The following is a 24,433-nucleotide window of genomic DNA, read 5'->3' as shown; positions in this document are numbered from 1 at the left end:
ACTGACTTCTTTCTTTGTACTGCAGTCTACTTATTAAATAGATAAACATCTTAGCCACTTTGTGCATGTTAATGCCCTTTTCAAGCTCAGTTTCTTTTACTGAATCCCATACAGCCCATTTTTATCTATTTCTGTTTCTGATATCCAAAGGTTATCAGTTCCATATTTTTAACTATGTAATCACATCTTCAGAGACTCCACAGACTCTGTTCATACATGTCAAGCAGACCGCCTCTTGGGCCCTCTTCAAAAGGAACCTTGACAAGTGGATGGGAGATAGGAAAATCACCCCAGGGATCACGTCAGTTGCCCTGATAGACAGGGGTCCAGGGAAGTAAATAGTGTGGGAAGAAATAGCCAGGGAATTGTTATGGCTAGGCTTGTACCATAGGGTCGATAGCCTAGTACCAACCTATGAACCTCTCTTATTGATGGCTTGCCTTACATTTTCCATTTTCTAGTTCTATCTTATTTAGTCACTACCAACACTAAAGTTAGTAGTGGTTTCACCTCTTTAATGCATGCTATTTTACACCAGCTCAGCAAAATCATCTCTACACCGAGGTTAACGTTTCTTCAAAATATAAGACTAATCATATTATTCAAATCATTTTTGTAGCAAAGTAACTCCACATATTCCGAAAATATATACCCTCAAGAACCTCCTTCTTGGCCATCATATCTTCAACATACTCCTTGTCTGCAGGAACATTTGTTCCGGAATCATAGGGGTGTAGAAATATTTGATCACACATTCAAAAATGGCAAAAAAAAATTTTGCACACATGCAAAAATTCTATGATTTCCTGATTTAAATGCATATCTGGTGTTAAGACATATTTCTCCTCCAGAGATCATCTGTAGCAGCTTTATTTAATCATTCACTCCATGCTCTTTTTACCCTTGCATCATACTGTGATCATCAGCAGCATCTTTATTTAATCATTCACTCCATGCCCTTTTTACCCTTGCATCGTACTGTGATCATCTGTAGCATCTTTATTTAATCATTCACTCCATGCCCTTTTTACCCTTGCATCGTACTGTGATCATCTGTAGCATCTTTATTTAATCATTCACTCCATGCCCTTTTTAAACTCGTATCGTACTGTGATCACCTGTAGCATCTTTATTTAATCATTCACTCCATGCCCTTTTTACCCTTGTATCGTACTGTGATCATCTGTAGCATCTTTATTTAATCATTCACTCCATGTCCTTTTTACCCTTGTATCGTACTGTGATCACCTGTAGCATCGTTATTTAATCATTCACTCCATGCCCTTTTTATCCTTGCATCATACTGTGATCACCTGTAGCATCTTTATTTAATCATTCACTCCATGCCCTTTTTACCCTTGTATCGTACTGTGATCACCTGTAGCATCTTTATTTAATCATTCACTCCATGCCCTTTTTACCCTTGTATCGTACTGTGATCATCTGTAGCATCGTTATTTAATCATTCACTCCATGCCCTTTTTACCCTTGTATCGTACTGTGATCACCTGTAGCATCTTTATTTAATCATTCACTCCATGCCCTTTTTATCCTTGCATCGTACTGTGATCACCTGTAGCATCTTTATTTAATCATTCACTCCATGCCCTTTTTACCCTCGCATCGTACTGTGATCATCTGTAGCATCTTTATTTAATCATTCACTCCATGCCCTTTTTACCCTTGTATCGTACTGTGATCATCTGTAGCATCTTTATTTAATCATTCACTCCATGCTCTTTTTACCCTTGCATCGTACTGTGATCACCTGTAACATCTTTATTTAATCATTCACTCCATGCCCTTTTTACTCCTGCATCGTACTGTGATCACCTGTAGCATCTTTATTTAATCATTCACTCCATGCCCTTTTTACCCTTGTATCGTACTGTGATCACCTGTAGCATCGTTATTTAATCATTCACTCCATGCCCTTTTTATCCTTGCATCGTACTGTGATCATCTGTAGCATCTTTATTTAATCATTCACTCCATGCCCTTTTTACCCATGTATCATACTGTGATCACCAGTAGCATCTTTATTTAATCATTCACTCCATGCCCTTTTTACCCATGTATCGTACTGTGATCACCTGAAGCATCGTTATTTAATCATTCACTCCATGCCCTTTTTATCCTTGCATCATACTGTGATCACCTGTAGCATCTTTATTTAATCATTCACTCCATGCCCTTTTTACCCTTGTATCGTACTGTGATCACCTGTAGCATCTTTATTTAATCATTCACTCCATGCCCTTTTTACCCTTGTATCGTACTGTGATCATCTGTAGCATCGTTATTTAATCATTCACTCCCATGCCCTTTTTACCCTTGTATCGTACTGTGATCATCTGTAGCATCTTTATTTAATCATTCACTCCATGCCCTTTTTACCCTTGTATCGTACTGTGATCATCTGTAGCATCTTTATTTAATCATTCACTCCATGCCCTTTTTACCCTTGTATCGTACTGTGATCACCTGTAGCATCTTTATTTAATCATTCACTCCATGCCCTTTTTACCCTTGCATCGTACTGTTATCACCTGTAGCATCTTTATTTAATCATTCACTCCATGCCCTTTTTACCCTTGTATCGTACTGTGATCATCTGTAGCATCTTTATTTAATCATTCACTCCATGCCCTTTTTACCCTCGTATCGTACTGTGATCACCTGTAGCATCTTTATTTAATCATTCACTCCATGCCCTTTTTACCCTTGCATCGTACTGTGATCACCTGTAGCATCTTTATTTAATCATTCACTCCATGCCCTTTTTACCCTCGCATCATACTGTGACCATCTGTAGCATCTTTATTTAATCATTCACTTCATGCCCTTTTTACCCTCGCATCGTACTGTGACCATCTGTAGCATCTGTATTTAATCATTCACTCCATGCCCTTTTTACCCTTGCATCGTACTGTGACCACCTGTAGCATCTTTATTTAATCATTCACTCCATGCCCTTTTTACCCTTGTATTGTACTGTGATCACCTGTAGCATCTTTATTTAATCATTCACTCCATGCCCTTTTTACCCTTGCATCGTACTGTGATCACCTGTAGCATCGTTATTTAATCATTCACTCCATGCCCTTTTTACCCTTGCATCGTACTGTGATCACCTGTAGCATCGTTGTTTAATCATTCACTCCATGCCCTTTTTATCCTTGTATTGTACTGTGATCACCTGTAGCATCGTTGTTTAATCATTCACTCCATGCCCTTTTTACCCTTCCATCATACTGTGATCATCTGTAGCATCTTTATTTAATCATTCACTCCATGCCCTTTTTATCCTTGTATTGTACTGTGATCACCTGTAGCATCTTTATTTAATCATTCACTCCATGCCCTTTTTACCCTTGCATCGTACTGTGATCATCTGTAGCATCTTTATTTAATCATTCACTCCATGCCCTTTTTATCCTTGCATCGTACTGTGATCACCTGTAGCATCGTTATTTAATCATTCACTCCATGCCCTTTTTACCCTCGCATCGTACTGTGATCATCTGTAGCATCTTTATTTAATCATTCACTCCATGCCCTTTTTACCCTTGCATCGTACTGTGATCATCTGTAGCATCTTTATTTAATCATTCACTCCATGCCCTTTTTACCGTTGCATCGTACTGTGATCACCTGTAGCATCGTTATTTAATCATTCACTCCATGCCCTTTTTATCCTCGCATCGTACTGTGATCACCTGTAGCATCTTTATTTAATCATTCACTCCATGCCCTTTTTACCCTTGCATCGTACTGTGATCACCTGTAGCATCGTTATTTAATCATTCACTCCATGCCCTTTTTACCCTTGTATCATATTGTGATCACCTGTAGCATCATTATTTAATCATTCACTCCATGCCCTTTTTACCCTTGCATCGTACTGTGATCACCTATAGCATCTTTATTTAATCATTCACTCCATGCCCTTTTTATCCTTGCATCGTACTGTGATCACCTGTAGCATCGTTATTTAATCATTCACTCCATGCCCTTTTTACCCTCGCATCGTACTGTGATCACCTGTAGCATCTTTATTTAATCATTTACTCCATGCCCTTTTTACCCTTGCATCGTACTGTGATCATCTGTAGCATCTTTATTTAATCATTCACTCCATGCCCTTTTTACTGTTGCATCGTACTGTGATCACCTGTAGCATCGTTATTTAATCATTCACTCCATGCCCTTTTTATCCTCGCATCGTACTGTTTTCTCGACTCTAACATTTACATGCCCTTCTTATTACTGTTTTCTGGTGTGCCATTCCTGCTCTGGCCTAAGTTATAAAATTTACTTCTCATGGTTTAACAAAATCATCATCTAACCTCAATACATCTTCCTTGAGCGCTAACATTAGATCTGTATATGCAAGTTAATTTAAGTTCAATAACCTCAAATATTTGTAGAGCGTTATCCCATGATGTTACCTGATCTCCTTTTATCACGTATCCCCAATATCTCAGTTCTTTGTTCTCCATAAGCTCATTACATTTCCTTCTTATAACAAATAGTATTATCTATAGGTGGTGTTCTGTTTCTCGAAGGTCTAACTTCCTTTAATGTACAAACTTGCTTAACACTTTTATGAATATAAGTCTGTACAGAATACTCCCTCCTATACTTCCTCCAGACTTTTAATTTACACTTAATTGAAAGTTTTAATAAATGGAATGTATTTCATGTACTTACTGCTAATTCTGTCACCAGGAAGCTGATTTTGCTGTAAATTCCTTCCTCTGTCACCGATACCAGATGAAAGCATCTTATCTTTCAAAATAAGTGACCAGAGGTGGTCCACTGGGATGTTGTACCCTACAAATTAAAATGAGACAAAATGTAAAGATAAACTGTATTCTTCCAGGAATACTTAGGTTTCCAAAGGGTTGTTCTCAAAATACAGCTAAAGGAAAATAATAAAGCAAGAACAGAGACACATTTCATCAAAAACCTTGCATGAATACAAGTCACCTCAAGAAATTTCCATATTGTTAAACCTTTATTGTGTGTGTGTGTGTGTACAAATATGTTAACTTTTTATAGCATTTATTTTTGTAGTGTTCAGTCAAAAACATATAGCTCCACCACTATTTATTACTTATTTATTGCAATTGGTAATTCAGCAAATATAATGATGTAAACAACTGCTACAGTCTGACCCAGAGTCAGCTGTATAAAGAAAATAAACTAAGTGCTGTATACTACAGAAATATATAGTGAAAACTATAAGAAAAGAAAATCCCAGTCCAATAAGAGATCAATATACCCGTTAAAGTATATTAGATAAAGAGGCACATACAAAACTAAAACATATCGGCACTGTAGCAATGTTCAGACAATCAAACTTCTGTCATGATCCAACACTCTGATGTCAGTGAAGCTGTAATCTGTAATGAGACATGAAGTACATAACTATTTCAGTAAGAACTCCTTAAGTAGCACCAGGTTCAATACTTACCGTTCTCAGTAAGATGTACTGCATGAAGTTTGTGTGGGAAAGACAGAACACCTGGTACCATCCTAATATTTGAAGGGAGTGTATTCCAGACCAAGAGGCAGAAGTGGAGAAAGTCCCATAACCTACATTAGTTTGGGCTCACAGAACCGCTAGAAGGAAGTCAGGAGATTCATGTTTAACTACAGAAGGATGAGGTAACGTAGTTGTCCTAAGATGAATCATGTGTCCAAGTGGTCAGCATATATCACAGGTGACCGATCTGTAAAATAGGAAGCACTGGGCACATTTTGTTCACTCCTCAGCAGATAGACAGTCAGTCTTACACAGAAAAGCATCCCTGTACTCAGGTCTCAGAGCAAAGATCAATAAATTTTGTAGAAAAGATGATCCAAATCAAGTTCATCAAACAAGCATTAAATATGAGGAAAAGCCTACATAAAGCATTGCTGATGCCCACTGGTTTCACTGGCCTTATGTTCCAAGATCTGTTTGTATGTTTGCAAAAAAAAAAAAAAATAAAATAAAAAATAAAAAAACTTACCATTTTCAAAACTACTGTCCCAAACAACTGGCTGTTTTGCAGTTGTAGATAATACCTGCATCTCCAAAATGGTTCAAAGTTTCCCTTTCTGTAAATGTACTTATACATTTCTTGGCTCAGTTATCCCCTTAGATCTGTTGCTTCTTTGCAGGGGCAATTTGAGGTGGTATTTATACGGACTAGGGAAAATTTATCTGGAACATAAATTCTACTATTCTTTTTAGCAGGAGGCATATGATCTTTTATATCCATTTGAGCTAGTACCAACTCAGGCAGATGCAATGTCCATTTAGCATTTTATGTGAATAACAGAATTTTCAGGGAATTCTACCAGCATACCTATCTATAAAACACCTCTTTATATTGGGATCCTATCCCAAAAGGCATGAGAGAAGCTGCATATTGCAAACAACGTTTATGTATTTGACAGAAAGATACATAAACATGCACAGTGGAAGCCTCTCCAAACCCAGATGACACTGAGGCCTACTCTGAGCTATACACAAAAATACTATACAACCACATAGCTGCATAGATGAGGCAGTACCTGTCTGATTCAAACTGAATAATTCAAATCTCCTACAGTTAGTAAAATACCATCTGCAAATAACTGCATTTTAGATTGATAATCCTTGTTAATTGAAAATCCATCAGTTTTCTTATTGCTTCTTATACTATTAGCTAAGGGTTCAACAACTAATGCAAGCAGGTCGGGGGACAAGAGACACCCTTGTTTCATGCTCTTGTTTAAAGTTAATCCTTGATAAACATAATATCCAATTTTAACTTAGAGTCTGCTTTTTAGGGATGGGCAGAAGATATAATTTAGGATTTTAAGGGTAAGGAAGGATATAAGAAAAGTAGATCTTGCTGTGAGTGGTAGCCAGTTTGCCTTTTGTAATGTAAGACAACAATAACTGTGGTGAGAGGTTAATGAATCTGTATATGATGTTTACTGATATTTGAATTCCAGTTGTTTTATTAGGTAGATTTTAGGTAGGGCTACGGATGAATACATTCTTAAGTTTACTTCTGATCTCTTTGCTGAATTGCAGATTTCACAGAAATCTGTATAATGCCTGCTTGTCTTCTGGATTTTGCCATTTATACAATATCAGTCCTCGGACCAATTTATGTCAGAATATGACCCATATATTTCAAACTTACCACACTTATTTTAAAATATTTTCTAATATTTAACTTGAAATTTTGGTGTCTTATTTCATTCAACCACTTTATGCATTTCTTGCCATGCTCTTTTTTCATCCGATTCTACACATTTACAGATCATCAGCTGTGATTAAAATACCTTTAAGGACTTCAGTTAATTGTACAATTGTTTGGCATGCTTTGATACTGATGAAATACCAAAGATGTAGAAGAAATCATCGTTTTCCTAATGGAGAATGGACTGCACAGAAGTTGAAGACCTTTTTTGAATTAGCTTTGACAGAAACCTTGGTTTACATCTAGTCCTAAAAATGACTTGGCATGTGGCACTGTTGAGATCATGTAAACAATGTTCTCTTTTAACAAATGTATTCAGACCGTATGAAATCAGTACAAATGCAAATCATACCATTTCGCTGGCTTCTGTCACATGGAGATGAAAGCACTTAACTTTTATATAAATACAGTTGTATTTTTTAGTTTAATGTATAAGATGTTTATGCTTCTGTCTTATTACTAAATAAAGTGGGGCTTTATTACCTTGGAGTTTATTATTATTTATCAAAAGTATATAGACTAAAACTGTTCTTTCTTGTCATCACACAACCATCAACAGTACAATAACTGATACAACTAGTTAATTAAAGGACATACTAGAGAGGATTAAGTTATAGATTTCAATACAATAAGGATAGCAGTTGCCAGCACTAAGTGGTGGGAAAATAAAACACCTATGCAACTTCTTAAAACGCACTTCCAAGTGAATTCTACACCCAACTGCAAAATAATTGTTACCAAGAAATAACTAAAGACACAACCAGTACTAAGAAGGATAACTACCTGGAACACAACACCACATATACTAACTGGTTTACTATCATTACTGCGAATGGCAAAACATTTGCCGTTCGCAGTAGCGAAAATAAACACTGAACCCAGATTCTCCACTCCTACACAATGTTGACCCAAATGATAAGACACATTTGAGTCGACATTGTCACCAAAAACATCACATGATATACGTATAGGAGCTTATGTAAATCAAACGCCTATATGACATATCAGGTTTTTGCAGGGGGGCAAGCCCCCCCTGCACCTCCCACCCCCCCTGCTAATAATATATTCCAACTCCGAACTCACACTACAGTGGAGATATGGATGAATTTCCACTCACCACTGTACCACGATTTCGTACAGTTTGTTGAACACACTTATGCAAATGCACTACTGCATTCGCATAAGTGTGTTCGACTGCCCCATGCACTTGACATTGTAAAAATGACAATCTGATTTTCAGCTGCATACGTGCTGACAGCTTGTCGTTTGCACAATTGATAGTAAACCATACTAACCATCTACATAGCCAGAACCTTGTGCCCTTGTAAAGAATAAATGGCAAATTATTTTGAGGTTTTAAAGAATTCCCAAACTTTTCTGTAATTGCTGCTGTTTTTCCTCTTTTCCATTAAAATTAATAAATAAATACCTTCTTCCACACTGAAAGTGAAATACCTGGCGCAATGCATATTCCCAGGCGTGTTCACTACTTAGCTCAGCATAAGGAATAAATCAAATTGCTGTTTCCAAACTAACAGTTTTCCGATAACTTGCAAGATTATCCTAACTGTGCATTGATCTTCCACCTACAAATGCTTAACTGCAAATACATTTCTCCAGTCATGACAGCATATATATTTATTTACACGTTGTTGGCTGGGTTAGTCCCACTAGGTCAATGGTCTCTTCTCTAGGGAGACCTGAGGTGTTAGTTCATACTGACTAGGGGAAGTTTGGGGAGGGCACTGGTGAGCTTGTCCTTCTTCTTTTGATAAGTACTGTGGTATCTTTTACATCCAGCTGTGCTACCACCAACTCAGGCAGATGGACCCTCAGTTTAACCTGTCATTCAAAGGATGGCACACACAGGAGTGTAGTAACCCCCTCCCCCCCCCATGCTGCAATGCAGTGTCAGTACTGGAAAAGTAATGCAGCTATCTAGTATAGGAATAAAACCCAATAACATGCAAATGTTTGTTATGATATACTAACTACACAAACACTTTCATTAAGTTTAAGCCTCTATGAGGTATGTAATCTGACTGCCTTCTAGAAAAAACTGTGTACCACATGACATGCAATTCCCTGTCGCTTAGTCAGTAGTATATTTAAAGCTTACATCAATTACATTACAGCACAGATAGATAAAACAACTGTAAGTTAATAGCTGGCCACATGCAGTCTCTATTTCACTGGTTATTTTGCAGTTATTAGTTCATGGTAATCATTTCACTAAAACATTAATAGTACTAGCAAAACATTTTACGCTGAATTAATTCTGAGCTTGAGGAGTTATTTATTTATTTATTTATTAAAAAATGGAATCTTGTTTTTTTAATTTAAAAATACAGAAAAACGGTGTCAAAAGTATAGGTTGCCATGACAATGTGGGAGTCATATTAAAGCATTACAACAATGAGGTTTAAGTAATGAATATTGTTACTGAGTACTGTGTTACTTACAGTGTGTGACATCTGCTTTGTACTACAGTCAAAATGAACATTTGGTTACCAGCTGTAATTTCCAGCAATGGAATTCTAAGTAATTATGAATAAAAAATAATAAAAACACAAACAGAATGAAAAACAGATCTGATAAGTAACAAATAGAATTTTAATGTTCAGAACAAAACCAACATTTCAGCAAATCCTTGTACTGATTTTATGATCTCAACATGCACAACATTCTTACATGTATGTGTACGTCGTCAAGAAAGGGTGCAGCTCTAAGAATGGTGTCTTGCATATTTAATGCTGAAAAATGGTTCACTGCATTATCATGTTACTTAATGAATCCTTTGTAAAGTATACTGGTTTATCATTTATGACTTAATACTATACCACAAAGAAATATGAATAACATAATTTATTTATTTTTTATTTTATTTATTTTTATTTTACATTTGTTTACCGGGATGGCCCGACTGGATATATGTCCATTTTCAACGGAGGCCCGGGGAGAAAAGCTCCAAGTTAATAGATTACATTACATTAGTTGTTGTTTGTCTTTACAGCTTTTCCCGGTTACGGGTCGCCACAGCGGAACTCCGGTCCGCTAATTACATTAGTAACATTTACAAATTAACATAGTTTACAGTCTTCAGTAATGTTACAAACATTTATAGAACATGGTAGGCAACTGAGAGTTTCACACAGGGATTACACAGATAAGAACTTTATCCCGTAACGAGCTCTAGATATGCCACAAAGCAAAGTCATATACATTTTAGAGTCAAATGACTTTAGGCAAGATATCCAATACCAGAGAGTGGGTGTTAGTCAGGTTTTGAACAGGGACATTGCCAGTGCATTTGAAAGTGTAGTTTAAGGTTTTTTTTAACTGGGTTAGACAGGGCTGGAGAGTAAGTTCAGCGGGTCGAGAGTTCCAAGTTTTGCCTACATTGTTGGCAAATAGAGAGTCACCAACCGCATTTATGCTTTTCGTTGTTTGAACCAACAGTTTGTCAGCAGAGTGCAGTGACCTCAGGCTACTGTAAGGATTAATGATCTTGTTTAGTGCTGGTGTCTTATTGGGGTGGTTTAGAACTTTGTGGGCTATTATAAGTTGGTTGTATTGGAGAAGTCTAGTCCATTCAAGCCAACCTAGTTGAGTTAAGTTGATACAGTGGTGGGTCCTAAAGGCTGTACCTGTAGCAAATCTAGCAATATGGTTGTAACAGCTTGCAAGTTTGCTAAGAGTGTTTTTATTTGAGTTAGTGAAAAGGGGGAGGGCTTAAAGAAGGGTAGACAGTAAGTGGGAGCGAGCGATAGAAGTTCTTGCAAATGGAGTGAGGAAAGGTTTGAGCCTATAGAAGAGCCCAGTTTTCTGTTGACGGTTTTGATGGTTTGATTGACATGGGTATCATATTTTAGGTTATTGTCGACTGTGAGCCCTAGGAGTTTGGTGTGAACTTCTGGGGATATGTGTGCCATTATTGGATCTTTTGGTAAAGAATGGTGAAGAGGACTGACATGTGGGGGAATATTTAGCAGCTTAGATTTGTTGGGGTTTAAAATAAGCTGATGGTTTGCGAACCATTTTTCAACATCATTGAAAGTATTCTGGGTTACAGTCATCAGCTCAGTTGAGGAGGAGGCTGCACAGATTAAAGTGGAGTCATCTGCATATTGGATGCAGGTGGCCTTGGGAGTGATTGTGGGTAGGTCACTGATAAAGATTGAGAAGAGAAGTGGTCCCAGTATGGAGCCTTGAGGGACTCCTAGTGTGATGGGTAGACGAGTGGATTGTGTATTCTGCCATAATACTGCTTGTTGTCTGTCAGACAGATAAGAATGGAACCATTTAACCGCACAGTTATTTAGTGACAGTTTCTTCAGGGTATGGATAAGTAGTTGGTGGTTGACCATATCAAAGGCCTTAGAGAGATCTAAGAAGAGATCTGAGGTAAGTTTGTTATTGTTTTGGTTGAGGTTAATGGAGTTAGAGAAGGATAGGAGGGCTGAGGTGGTGCTGTGGTTTGGCCTAAAGCCATGCTGAGAGTTGGCCAGTAGTTTATCCTGGGTCATATTCTGACAATAATAGTGCATTAATTGGTTATGGACGCATTTTTCCATTATTTTGGCCAGTGGTGATAGTATGGTTATTGGTCTGTAGTTTGAGAGTTCTAAAGAGTTCCCTCCTTTATGGAGAGGAATAACGTGGGGAAACCTTCCGGATAGAGGGGATGGTGGCTTCGGATAAGGTTTGGTTTATAATAATCGAAATAGGGTATGCAATGGCATCTGCCGCTTTCTGTAGATATTCTGGTGGGAGGAGATCAGTTGTTAGGGTAGTGGGTTTTAGTTTTGTTAATTAGAGATCTGATGGTTGATGTAGATACAGGCTGGAAGTTAAAGGACAATGGGGTAGTGGTCGAGGAGGAATCCAGATTGGGGCCACTGGGAACCAGTTGGATAGTCTTAGTGAAGAAACTGTTAAAGACATTTGCAGTTTCCTCTGGAGATTTTGGGTTACAAGTTGATGGTGTGGGAGTGGTGGATTGTCCGGGGTGCAGCAGTTTGTTTACTCCTGCCCAAAACTATTGAGGTTTGTTCTGATGTTTTTGTTGAAGGTGTTGATAGAAGTTTTTTTTTTGTCTAACAATATGGCTTTCTTAGTATCATTCCTTAGCTGCCGGAATTTAATATGGTCAAGTGGATCTTTTGAGGTACACCACTTGTCCCATGCTTTATTTCTTGCTATGATTTTGGTTTTGGTTACTTTAGAGAGCAAGGGGGCAGTTTTAGTTTTGGCTCTAAGGGTGCGGACAGGAGCGTGGGAATCTAGAATGGTAAGGAATTTAGAATTAAAATAGGCTACAGCATCATCTGGTGGAAGATCTTTTAGGATGGCCCAATTGCATGCTTTGAGTTTTTTCTGAAAATCAGTGGTGTTGAAGTTTTTGTTATTCTAATAGATTTATAGAGAATTTGGTGGTGGTTATCTACTTTATGGAAGTGAGTAAGTGGTCACTTATATCATCTGAGAGGGTACCAGTGTTGATAAGAATCCAATCAAGGATACTACCTTTGTTGTAGGGTTTATTTATTCTGGTGGGTGAGGATATGAGTTGTGTATAGCCATGAAGGTTTACATGGGTTGTGGGAGATTCAGAGGAACAGTTGTTCCAATCAATATTAAAGTCTCCGAACACCCTAATTTCATGGGGGTACGTGTTGGATAGCCATTGAAGGAAGTCCTCTAGGGTATTTGTATTATTGTCTGGGGGGATATAAATGCAGGCAATGAATATAGATTTAATTTTGTTAAGCTGTAGTCTGATAACGAGAGTTTCAGCATTACTGAACAAGGGAGGTTGTTGTGGGACTAATGTGACATCCAGTGTATTTTTAAAGAGTACTGCCACTCCCCACATTTCCTAGACTTATGGTCTAGTCTGAGTATGTTACACCCTGGTGGGATAACTTCATTGTCTTTAGTTCCTGGTTTTAGCCAGGTTTCTGTGAGACATAGCACATCAGGTGAGTAGGCTGCTAAGAGGGCATAGAGATTATGGACCTTTTTGTTTATGCTCCTGATATTTAGGTGACAGGTCAAGAGAGAGTTAGGGGTCCTTGTAGTTGGCCAAATGTTAGAAGGGGTAATAGGTTGGGAGCCAGAGCTTGTGGGAGGGGTAGGTCCAGGGTTTGGGTGGATGTCTCCATCCCTTGTCAGACAGTATTGTACAGTAATTATTAGTTTCAGGGCTTTTCTAATTATTTTATGATAATATCTGGTTTTGGGGGGGATAGACCATAGTCTGGTTAGTTGGTGGTTGTTAAGAGTGGAAAAGTTAGGTTTGTAGAGAGCTATGAGTTGATCTGTTTTATTTAAAGTTGGAGTAGTGCTGGTTTGGGATAAGGGTGGTGAAAGCCAAGGAAGGGCTGATTTTCATAGGTGGTGAGGAGATATGGAATGAGCATTATTGGAATTATTAACATTATTGGTCTCATTTTGATAGTTAACATAGCACTTGGTTAAGGATTGTGGATTAGGAATGCAGAAGTAGTAGTGGCAGGAAGGGGTGACGTTTGGAAGTATGGGCTATTTGTGATAGCTTGTGGAAGGGGGTGTGGTTTATTGAGCTTTAAATTTAGCACCACTGGGGGCGGGTGGAATTTTGGGGGTAGGGCAGGGGTGCGAAGCGAGTCGAGCAGAGCAAGGGCGAGCAGAGCGGGGCTAATCCAGACCACAAGGTACCTTATGTGGAATAAGGCCTGGTCGCAATGGCGAACCTCCAAAGACCCCATTGATCACCTTAGCTTCAAACAAAAAAGGAACATGACAAAGTTAGCTATCATAAAAGATAAAAAGAACTTTTATACCCAGCTACAGCAATCCTCCCACCATCATCCACACAAATTTTGGAGATCTATCAACACACTTCTTTCCCCCGGAAAAGTTGAAACTCCCAATCCACTTGGCTCCTGCCCTGACTCTCCCTTACAAACAGCTAATGCTTTTAATAACTTCTTTACATCTACAATACTTAACCTGGCCAACCAACAAACCCCTGACCCCTCTTTATTAGGTAGCCCAAGCCTCACTCCTCCAATTATGCAACTTAAACCCATACCTACCTCCCATATTCTCTATTTACTTAAAAAAATTAAAGCTTCTACCCCCTCAGCTGACAAACTCCCAGCTGAATATCTCCAGCTAGGTGCCAAAGCGGTTGCCTATCCAATCTCTATACTAATAAACAGAACCATAACAGAAAGTTCTATACCTTCCCTCTGGAAAATCTCACACATCATCCCCCTCTTCAAAGGAGGCGACTCATTTGAATACTCTAACTACCGCCCTATAGCACTGCTCTCTCCTATTGCAAAAATAATGGAGAAATGTATCCACAAACAGTTACTAAATCACCTTCTTTCTAACAATCTCCTCGCTAACTGTCAATATGGCTTCCGTCCTTACCATAGCACCACCACAGCCTTATTATCCTTTATTGACTCCATTAATATTAACCGTAATAGCAATCTTCTCTCATCAGCATTCTTTGTAGACCTGTCTAAAGCCTTTGACATGGTGAATCACCAACTCCTTCTACATCGCTTAAAATCGCTCTCTCTCGACACCCCTGCCTTAACTTGGTTCACTTCCTATCTTCAAAACCGTAAACAAGCTGTTTTATGGAACAACAATCTCTCTGAACTTCTCCCCACCACCTTAGGGGTCCCTCAAGGCTACATCTTAGGTCCTCTTTTATTTTCCATCTTTATTAATGACTTGCATCTTGCCACGCCCTTAACTACTTGTATTCAGTATGCCGATGACACCACCATCATTTGTTCTGCCACAAACCAAACTGACCTTCACTACCTTACCCAAAAGACATTCACTACTATTGAGCAATGGTTCTCTAACCACTGTCTTCTCTTAAACCCTAAGAAAACTAAACTTCTCCTCTTCTTACCTACACACCTGTCTCCCTCTATTAATCTCACAATTACATCTAACAATGGCACTCTTATCTCTCCTGACCAAACAACCAAACTATTGGGTATTACTATTGACAACCTACTAAAATTTGATTTTCACATCAACTCCAGCATAAAAGCAACTAATAGAAAACTAGGTTCTCTCTATAGAATCAGAACTTTCCTAACCCCTGAAGCAAGAACTACCATAGCAAGAACACATCTTATCTCTACACTACTATATGCTTCCCCCATTTATTGTAACCTATCTAAGCACAACATTAATAAGCTCACAACAGCCTACAACAACATTGCGAGATTTGCCACTGCCTCCCCATATAAAAACACATCACTGTCTGAACCTCTCAAAACTAGGATGGCTGGAATTACCCCACCTAATTCAGTACTATCAGCTAACAATTGCCCACAAAGCCCTTTACCACCCTGAAAACAGACCCATGCTCTCCACCCTTATAAAACCCTACAACAACTTAAAAGCCCTATGCTCTTCTAATAAAATACTGATTCAAACTTCTCTTTCTAAGAACACAGCAGGTGACTCCATATTTTCCAACTCTGTTGGTAAAATCTGAAACCAACTTCCTCCTGACCTTATAGCCCAGACTTCCATTATACTATTTAAGACAAAACTGAAACTCTTTCTTACTAAACACTGGCTTTGCTCTTGCATCAATCCCAGTTGAGCTAGCTCCTCTTTTACCTCCTATTCTCCTCCTTTATCCCTCATACTTTCTTTCATATATATTTCTTCTATTTATTCTTTTTCCTTTGACCTGAAATATGACTATCTTAACTAAATAACTTTACTTCTCTAGTAACACTCTTGTTAACTTTTTAAAGAACTTAATTCTTCTCTCCCTTTTCTTATCATATCTTCACTTAAATAATTTCCTCGTCTCTCTATCCCCTTTTTTCTAACTTCCTGAAATTGTTGCTACTGCCTTCCTTATTTGTGATTTACAATCATACTTGACTTATAACCATTGTGAATTTTTCTGTATGAACTGTTTTGTTACCATGTAGTAGATAGCGGAGCTTTTCTCCTTGGGCCTCCACTGAAAATGGACTTGTATCCAGTTGGACTAGCCCGGTTAACAAATGTAAAATAAATAAATAAAAATAAACGTGTATGCCTGTGAGGTAAGCTGTTTGCGTTTGCAGACAGTTCAGACCCAGACTGCACTTTTCTTACAACAATGTATCCACCAGTCGGATAAAAGATAAAGTTGGTACAGCAGCTGAATACTTAGAGTGGTGTTAGGTCTACAAAAGAAAAGTAGAGAGAGGAGTAAGCACTTTTGAGATGGTAAAGATACATTATAAAGATTACTAAACAAACTGAGCAAATAGCTACTGCATACAGGGAAAATATGTCTTGAATCAACTACTAGTACATGCAGATACTGAGCCAATTGGAAAAACACATCACTGAGAAGGGACCTCAGCTGACAGGTATGCAGTCACAGAAAAATATATAGCGAGCAGCACTCTGTCCCAGGTCTCTAATGTGATTCTATCCACCACTAACACCACAATTATATAGCAATAAATAGACACCAATATGAGTTGTCTACGCACAACACATATACAGGAATATTAGTTAACAAGGTGCAGCTATGCAGATAGTACACACTATTATACTAAAAACAACTTGGTGCAGACAAACACAATGCTAGCATGCCACAGTAACCTTAAGTAATAAAGCATAAATCATATTAGGTGTCTGTGTAACACAATTCAACATAAGTAAGCATATACAGTTGTAAAAAACCTACTGGAGAGACACTGAGCTCTTCAAGGGGCCAGTAGCAGGGTAGTTGTAGTTTTAAAAAATGGTGCCTGCCACAGGTAATATGTATTAACTTTGGGGTTGGCTTAAGGTAATAAACAGGGAAGGGGGAGGGGGAGAACAAGGGTGTGAGCAGGCAGTTATTTTGTACTGCTACTAATGAGCCACAGCAAAGACAAGTTTGTGTTAAGAAACAATCAGAAGTGATCAAGGACTGCTCTGAAGCTGTAAGTCATTTCTTAATCATTTCTCAGGTGGAAAAACAGGATAACTTTGTATCAGTAGGCTATTGTGGTCTCAATTTAAATTAATAAACGCACAGTATTTGATCAGTTATGGATACTATTTGCTAACAGAAGGGAATAAAAGATAAATGGATGATGAGTGTGATTGGGGGGGGGGGCTGCTTACAAGCCAAAGCACAGTGCTCTCCAGGGGATAATGAATATTAGCTCAAACAGGTAGACACATACTCAAAGTTAACTTTAGCTGTTTGAGTTTGCAGACAGTTCAGACCCGGACTGTGCTTTTCTTATAACAATGTTTCCACCAGTCGGATAAAAGTGTTACAGCAGCTGAATACTTGGAGGGGTGTTAGGATGGTGAGACACTGAGCTCTTCAAGGGGCCTGTAGCAGGGTAGTTGTAAAGAAAGAAAAAGTATGCCGGCACCACAGCTCTCAGTTGTTGTTGTTCTTCTTTTGGCTTTTCCCAGTTAGGGGTCGCCACAGCGGAACTCCGGTCCGCTAATGATTGGCAGTTGATTTTTACGGTGCCGAGGTGCCAGCCTGATGCCCAACCTTCAACAAAGGCACACCCATTCATGCATGTCACTTTATTTGCTAGCTTCACAACTTTCACCTCAAAGGCTTCTTCATGCAAACAACTACATGAAACATTAAAAGTTCCTTTAGATACAGAATTCAATTTTTAAACAGCACATGACTAAAGTTCAAGTCATTAACTAATAAAACAATAAAAACAAGTAAACAATTAAACAACTGAATACCATAAATACTAAAAAAATATTAAAATGCATCTGCTTGCACATAGTACATAAAACACTTATTTACATACATTTGAATAAAATGCATATATAAAAAGAACATGTATATATATAAACTATTTTGCCATATTATGTACGTTCTAAGCTCTGGTTATATAGTGACATTTTCATTTAGACCTGGTGGTTGTTGTGCTTTAAACCTAAGTATCCATTTACTTTCAACTATCTCAGTGCAATTTTTAAAGTCTCCTCACCTAATACTTTCTGTTATTGTCAGTAATACTAAAAACTTAAACTGATGTTGACTATTGGTGTTTTAATATGTTTATATAATGCATTTGAGTCAACTTGTCAATGTATATCTGATATATGGTCACAAATCTGATATTTTAATCTTCTATTTGTTTTACCAATATAAATAGCCTTACAAGACTGACAGATTGACATATAAATAATATTTGCTGTATTACATGTTCCATAGCAATTTAATTTAAATGGTACTTGTTTAATCAGATGAATAATGACTTTATCAGTGTAAATGTACGTGCAAAATTCACAGTTACAGCACTTATAAGTACCTATCCTGGATACATGGGACCAGATGGCGTCCCGGGTTGCGTCCTACATGAACCCAAGAAGAACTAACCCCTCAAATAAAACAGCTGTACAATCTCAGCCTCACTACAGGATATGTGCCCACAGAATGGCGTACACCAACAGTGGTCCCACTCCACAAAGGTGGAGCCTCTACGGACCCTGGAAACTATCGCCCCATAAGCCTGACTAGCCTAATCTGCAAGGCTATGGAGAGGATCATCATGGAGCTCATAAACAAAGACATTGGGGACCTACAGACACTAGATCCTACCCAATTCGGCTTCGTCAAGGGCAGATCCTGCCTTTTGAACCTGGTCGACTTCTTTGAAACAGTCACCAAAGTCACAGATGAAGGGAAGGTAGTCCACACAGCCTATCTGGACCTAGCAAAGGCATTTGACACGATACCCCACTCGGGCATCATAGATAAGCTATCCAGCTTAAATATAAACCCCTATGTCACAAGATGGGTTGCAAACTGGCTCAAATACAGAACCCACAGAGTGAGAGTTGCTGGAGCCATGTCAGACTCAAAACCGGTCACAATTGGTATCCCACAAGGTTCTGTCCTGGGACCGCTCTTATTCGGTATATACTTTTCCGAGGTACAGGCCAATGTGGGAGGACTATGGCTCACCAAGTTTGCAGATGACTGCAAAATGGGCACCATAATCGACTCTCCAGCTGACACAAACATCCTTCAAAAAGGTCTCACAGAGATGGATAACTGGTGCCAGAGCCATGGTCTAAAGCTAAATGCCAAAAAGTGTATAGTCATACCCTTTGGCAAAAACAATGTGCCCACAAATTACCACATAGGAGGTAACCCATTAAGTACAGAGAAAGTAATTAGGGATCTGGGGACCCAAGTTTATAGCAATCTCTCCTTTGACAACTACATTGCCAAAGTGGTTAGAAAGACCTTCTACATAGCCCACCTCATCATGAAAGGATTCACATCTAGATCAAGAGAGGTAATTGTGCCCCTTTATTCATCCCTCATCAGGCCTATCATAGAATATAATGCCCCTTTTGGGATGTACCTTATCTGACACCTGCAGAAATTAGAAAGACCCCAAAAGTACCTCACCAAGAGGATCAAGGGACTCAAACAGATGCCATATGCTGCTCGGTTAAAAAAACTCCAGCTCTACTCAGTTGCATACTGCCTACTTCGAGGCGATCTATGCCTGACATATAAAGCTATTTCCAATCCAGAATTAATGGACATGCTCCACCTCAGTAAATCTAAATCCCTTAGAGCCATACGCTCGAGGGACTTGAACCTCAGCACAGAAATAAATAGAACTTGCTGGAGGGACAGATTCATAACCCAGAGGCTCCCTTCGCTCTGGAATAGAATTCCAATTCATGCTAGGCAGAGCACCTCACTGAATCTCTTCAAGAAGAATCTTGATGAGTGGATGGGGGATCGTAGGTTTGTCCCGGGGATTACTTCCGTGTTACTATTAGACAGAGGCACAGTAAACTAAACCTTAAAAAGGGCATAGTATACTCAAATCAAGGGGTGGCATAAGCCAAACAAAATCGGGCTAGGCTTGTAATTGCCCCAGGGCAGATACTAGGCTATGTTAGTAATATATTTTTCTTGTTCTTTGTAACATAACATATTTTTAATGCTGTAGATCTTTCATAGCCAAAGGAGAGGTGATCAGTAGTTATATCATTAAATGTTGGAATATAGCAATAACCCACACCTGGGTGTGGGTAATGCTGGATTTACCCACGGTTGGTGTGGTTTGGTCATGAGGGCGAAGCCCGAGTGGCCAAACAAAGCCAACCGTGGGTAAATCCAGCATTACCCACACCCAGAAGTGGGTTATTGCTATTATACAATGACATTATTTAAGAAAAAATAATTACTTTTCTTAAATAATGGCATTGTATAATGCCTTCTTGCTGCCCTTCTGCAGCTGTCTGGTATTCTGCGGCAGTTCTGATGCACTGCACATGCGTATGCCTATGCAGTACAGAGCTGTGGGCAAAAGCAACAGAGAAAGCAAGATCTCCGTTGCTTTTTGCAAACTGTTTCGCTATGTTAAATGGGTTTAACATAGCGAGACAGCTTTAAAAAAAGCAACAGAGAATCTCTGTTGCATTTTTTAAAGCTGTCTCGCTATGTTAAACCCATTTAACATAGCGAGACAGTTTTGAAAAAAGCAACAGAAAGCAAGATCTCCGTTGCTTTTTACAAACTGTCTCGCTATGTTAAAGGAGTTTAACATAGCAAGACAGCTTTAAAAAAAGCAACGGAGAATCTCTGTTGCTTTTTTTTAAAGCTGTCTCGCTATGTTAAACTCGTTTAACATAGCAAGACAGTGTGAAGCAACGGAGATCGTTGCTTTTAAAAAAAAGAGTTACAGTAATGGAGAAAGTCCGGGCGATCGGACCTTTTTCCATTACTATAACTCTGATTTACAACGTGCACGCTGACCAATCAGCGTGCACGTTTTTGAATATTAATCGGGAGTGATTGTATAATAAACCTTAACATATGGCAATGTTTCTTAATAATTCTTTGTATATATTTAGTGTATTGGTCATAGGTAAGAATACATCTAAGCCTTTCCTTACTTTGTACAGTATTGTTGGAACAATCTGCCCTAGATGTACAATGATCTGAAAAGAACAGGTTTAAGTGCTGTTTCACTCTTAGAGTAAATATCTTCAGCTACTGCCTCCACTTCCTGTGTTTTATACCATCTTTCTATAAAATCATTAGTAATAAGTTTAAGTTGCTTATTCATATTCTCTCTGCTGGTATTTAATTGTGCCACTCTAGTCATCTGACTCTTAACAATGTTCTTGAAAACATAGGGAGTGAATACTATTTTTATATAAATATGTATTTTTCTTAACTGGCTTTTTAAATAGTATAGTTTGTATTTTCCCTGTAGTATCCTTACAGAAATAAATACCAAAAAATTCAGTCTGTGTAAAATGTATTGTATGCTTAAATACTAAAAAATCAGTTGTTGAGTGCAAATAATCTAAACAATTATCAAAAGTAATCAAAGAACCTTTCAATATTAAAAATAAATAATCTACAAAGTGCCTATAAAATAAAATATTATTAACATAAGGATTAGCTGACCAGGTAGAATATATTTAAATTCCCACATGTTTATCACTAGATTGGCATAACTGTTCGCCATGGGAATACCCATGGCTACAGTCCAAATATGTCCCCTGCAGGTATGGCTTCTGCAAGGTCACAAAATGCCTAAAGCACATCCAAAAACGTAGACCAGCAGACTGTGGCAGCAAATAGTTTCATAGTATAGTACTAGGCTATCTGCCCTGGGGCATTTGTAAGCCTAGCCATAGTGATGTGGCTTTTGCCACCCCATGAAATGGTACAAAAATGTACAGAATAAATGTAGAATACTGTGCCTCTGTCTAGCAGTGACACAATGAAGGTCCCCTTATATAACAGAATTAGTTTACTGTGCCCCTGTCTAGCAGTGACCCAGATTTGACCCATGGGGTAAATTTTCGATCTCCCATCCACTCGTCAAGATTTCTCTTGAAGAGAGTTAGTGAGGGGCTCTGCCTAATACGAACTGGGATCCTGTTCCAAAGCATGGGAAGCCTTTGGGTTATGAATCTATCCCTCCAGCATGTCCTATTCATACTTGTGCCGAGATTTAAGTCTTTAGCTCTCGTGGTCCTGATGGATTTGGATTTTTTGAGGTGGAGCATGTCCATCAAATCCTGATTGGACATGGCCTTGTACGTCAGGCAGAGATCACCCCTGAGCAGGCGGTATGCCACTGAATAGAGCTGAAGTTTCTTTAGTCTGGTGGAATAAGACATATGTTGGAGACCCTTGATCCTTTTGGTGAGGTACTTCTGTGGTCTCTCCAGCTGCTGCAAGTGCCGGGTGAGGTACATACCAAATGGGGCATTGTACTCAATCATGGGTCTGATGAGAGAGGAATATAAGGGTACCATGACATCCTTGGATCTGGATGTGAATGCCTTCATGATGAGGTGTGCAAGGTAGAATGTTTTTCTAACCACTTTGGCAATGTGGGTGTCAAATGAGAGGTCGCTGTCTACTTGGGTCCTTAGGTCTCTGATTACTTTTTCCGTATTCAGTGGGTTGCTGTCTATGTCATAATTTGTGGGTACTTTGTTTTTTCCAAATGGATGACTATACATTTTTTGGCATTTAGTTTAAGGCCGTGACTACGGCACCAGTTGTCCGTTTCAGTGAGGCCTTTTTGTAGGATGTGTGTGTCAGCTGGTGTATCGACTATGGCACCTAGTTTGCAGTCATCTGCGAACTTTGTCAGCCACAGCCCCATGTTTGCTTTAACATCTGAGAAATAAATGCCGAACAAGAGGGGTCCCAGGACAGATCCCTGTGGGACACCACTTGTGACTGGCTTTGAGTCTGACATTGCTCCAGCGATTTTAACTTTATGGGTTCTGTCCTTTAGCCAGTTTGCAACCCATCTAGTGACATAGGGGTTTACTTTTAAGCTGTTTAGCTTATCTATGATGCCTGAGTGGGGTATTGTGTCGAAGGCCTTAGCCAGTCAGTCCAGGTTTGCTGCATGGACTGCTTTGCCCTCATCAATGGCTCTAGTGACTGTTTCGAAAAAGTCAACCAGGTTTAAAAGGCAGGATCTGCCCTTCACAAAGCCGAACTGGGTGGGGTCAAGTGTCTGTAGGTCCCCTATATCTCTGTTTATGAGTTCCATAATGATTCTTTCCATAGCTTTGCAGACCAGGCTAGTTAAGCTTATGGGGCGGTAGTTTCCAGGGTCTGTAGAGGCACCCCCCTTGTGGAGTGGGACCACTGTTGCTGTACGCCAGTGTACAGGTACATAACCTGAAGTAAGGCTAAGATTAAATAGCATTTTTATGTGTGGGTTTAGCTCCTCTTGGAGTTCTCGTAACACGCACCCCGGGATACCGTCAGGTCCCATTGATGCTGTGTTTTTTGCTTTGTTTAGGGCGGTTCTCACTTGGACATCTGAGATGACAGGGAGATTACATTCAGCTGGGATAAGTATTTCTTCTTTTGGGGGTGAAGGAGGCGAGAAGTTTGCACTGAACCTGTCAGCCAGAATGTTAGCAATATCTGTGGGTTCAGTGTACTTTTTGTTGTTGTGAACCAACTCAGAGCATATCTGAGGGTTTCCGCCCAGGCTTCTAACATAGCTGAAGAAGGCCTTGTGGTTATCCTTAGTGTCTTTAGCTATTTTTCTCTCAAAGTTTCCCTTGGATGTTTTTATGAGAGAACGTAGTTTTCTGCTAATGTTGATCAGAGACGTCTTCCCTTCATGGGATTTCGCTCTGACGTGCAGTAGCTTCCTTCTTTTGTTATACAATTTGTTTATGGCTGAGGTCCACCAGACAGGATGCTTACATTTGGTGGAGAGGGACTTGGATTTGTTTGGGATTGCATGATCCATGCATTCCTGGATATGTCTATAGAAAGCATTTGTGAAGGATTCGGCATTGCGGGATGTGGTATCCACTGGCACAGTGGGCTTAAAGGATACCATCTCCTTCTTAAGAAGAGTGAAGTCTGCTTTTGAGAAGTTTTTCACTGTGGCCTTTTGTGCTGGGGGTGGAGGTGGGATATGTATATCCAGGTTGATTAGTTTGTGGTCAGATCTCACTAGTGAGGGGTATACTTCCGGTGTGGAGCATTTTGTCCCCATGTTTGTGATGATCAGGTCTAGTATATTTTCTCCCCTAGTGGGAGAGGTGACTAGTTGTTCCAGTGCATTTGAATTTATGAATTCCAGGAACCTTTGGGCTAGGCTATTAGGGCTATTTAAATATTATTGTATTTAAATCAAACACATAAC

The 24,433-nt window shown here is 39.0% G+C and overlaps 1 protein-coding gene across 3 annotated transcripts in view; it reads right to left on the bottom strand.

The window, feature by feature from the left end:
* Positions 1-24,433, bottom strand: part of LOC122798761 (zinc finger protein 300-like) — a 282,364-nt gene that overhangs the window by 84,073 nt on the left and 173,858 nt on the right. For all 3 annotated transcript variants that reach the window (XM_044067868.1, XM_044067869.1, XM_044067867.1), the window contains exon 3: positions 4,714-4,836. In XM_044067868.1, coding sequence (XP_043923803.1) covers positions 4,714-4,836 — 123 coding nt within the window. The remainder of the gene's footprint in view (positions 1-4,713; positions 4,837-24,433) is intronic.

Source organism: Protopterus annectens, chromosome 3.part1 (genome assembly GCF_019279795.1).
Source record: "Protopterus annectens isolate FY-2018-M chromosome 3.part1, PAN1.0, whole genome shotgun sequence".
NCBI lineage: Eukaryota > Metazoa > Chordata > Ceratodontiformes > Protopteridae > Protopterus > Protopterus annectens.
Note: the sequence above shows the minus strand (reverse complement) of the source record. Positions and strands in the feature narration are given on the sequence as shown.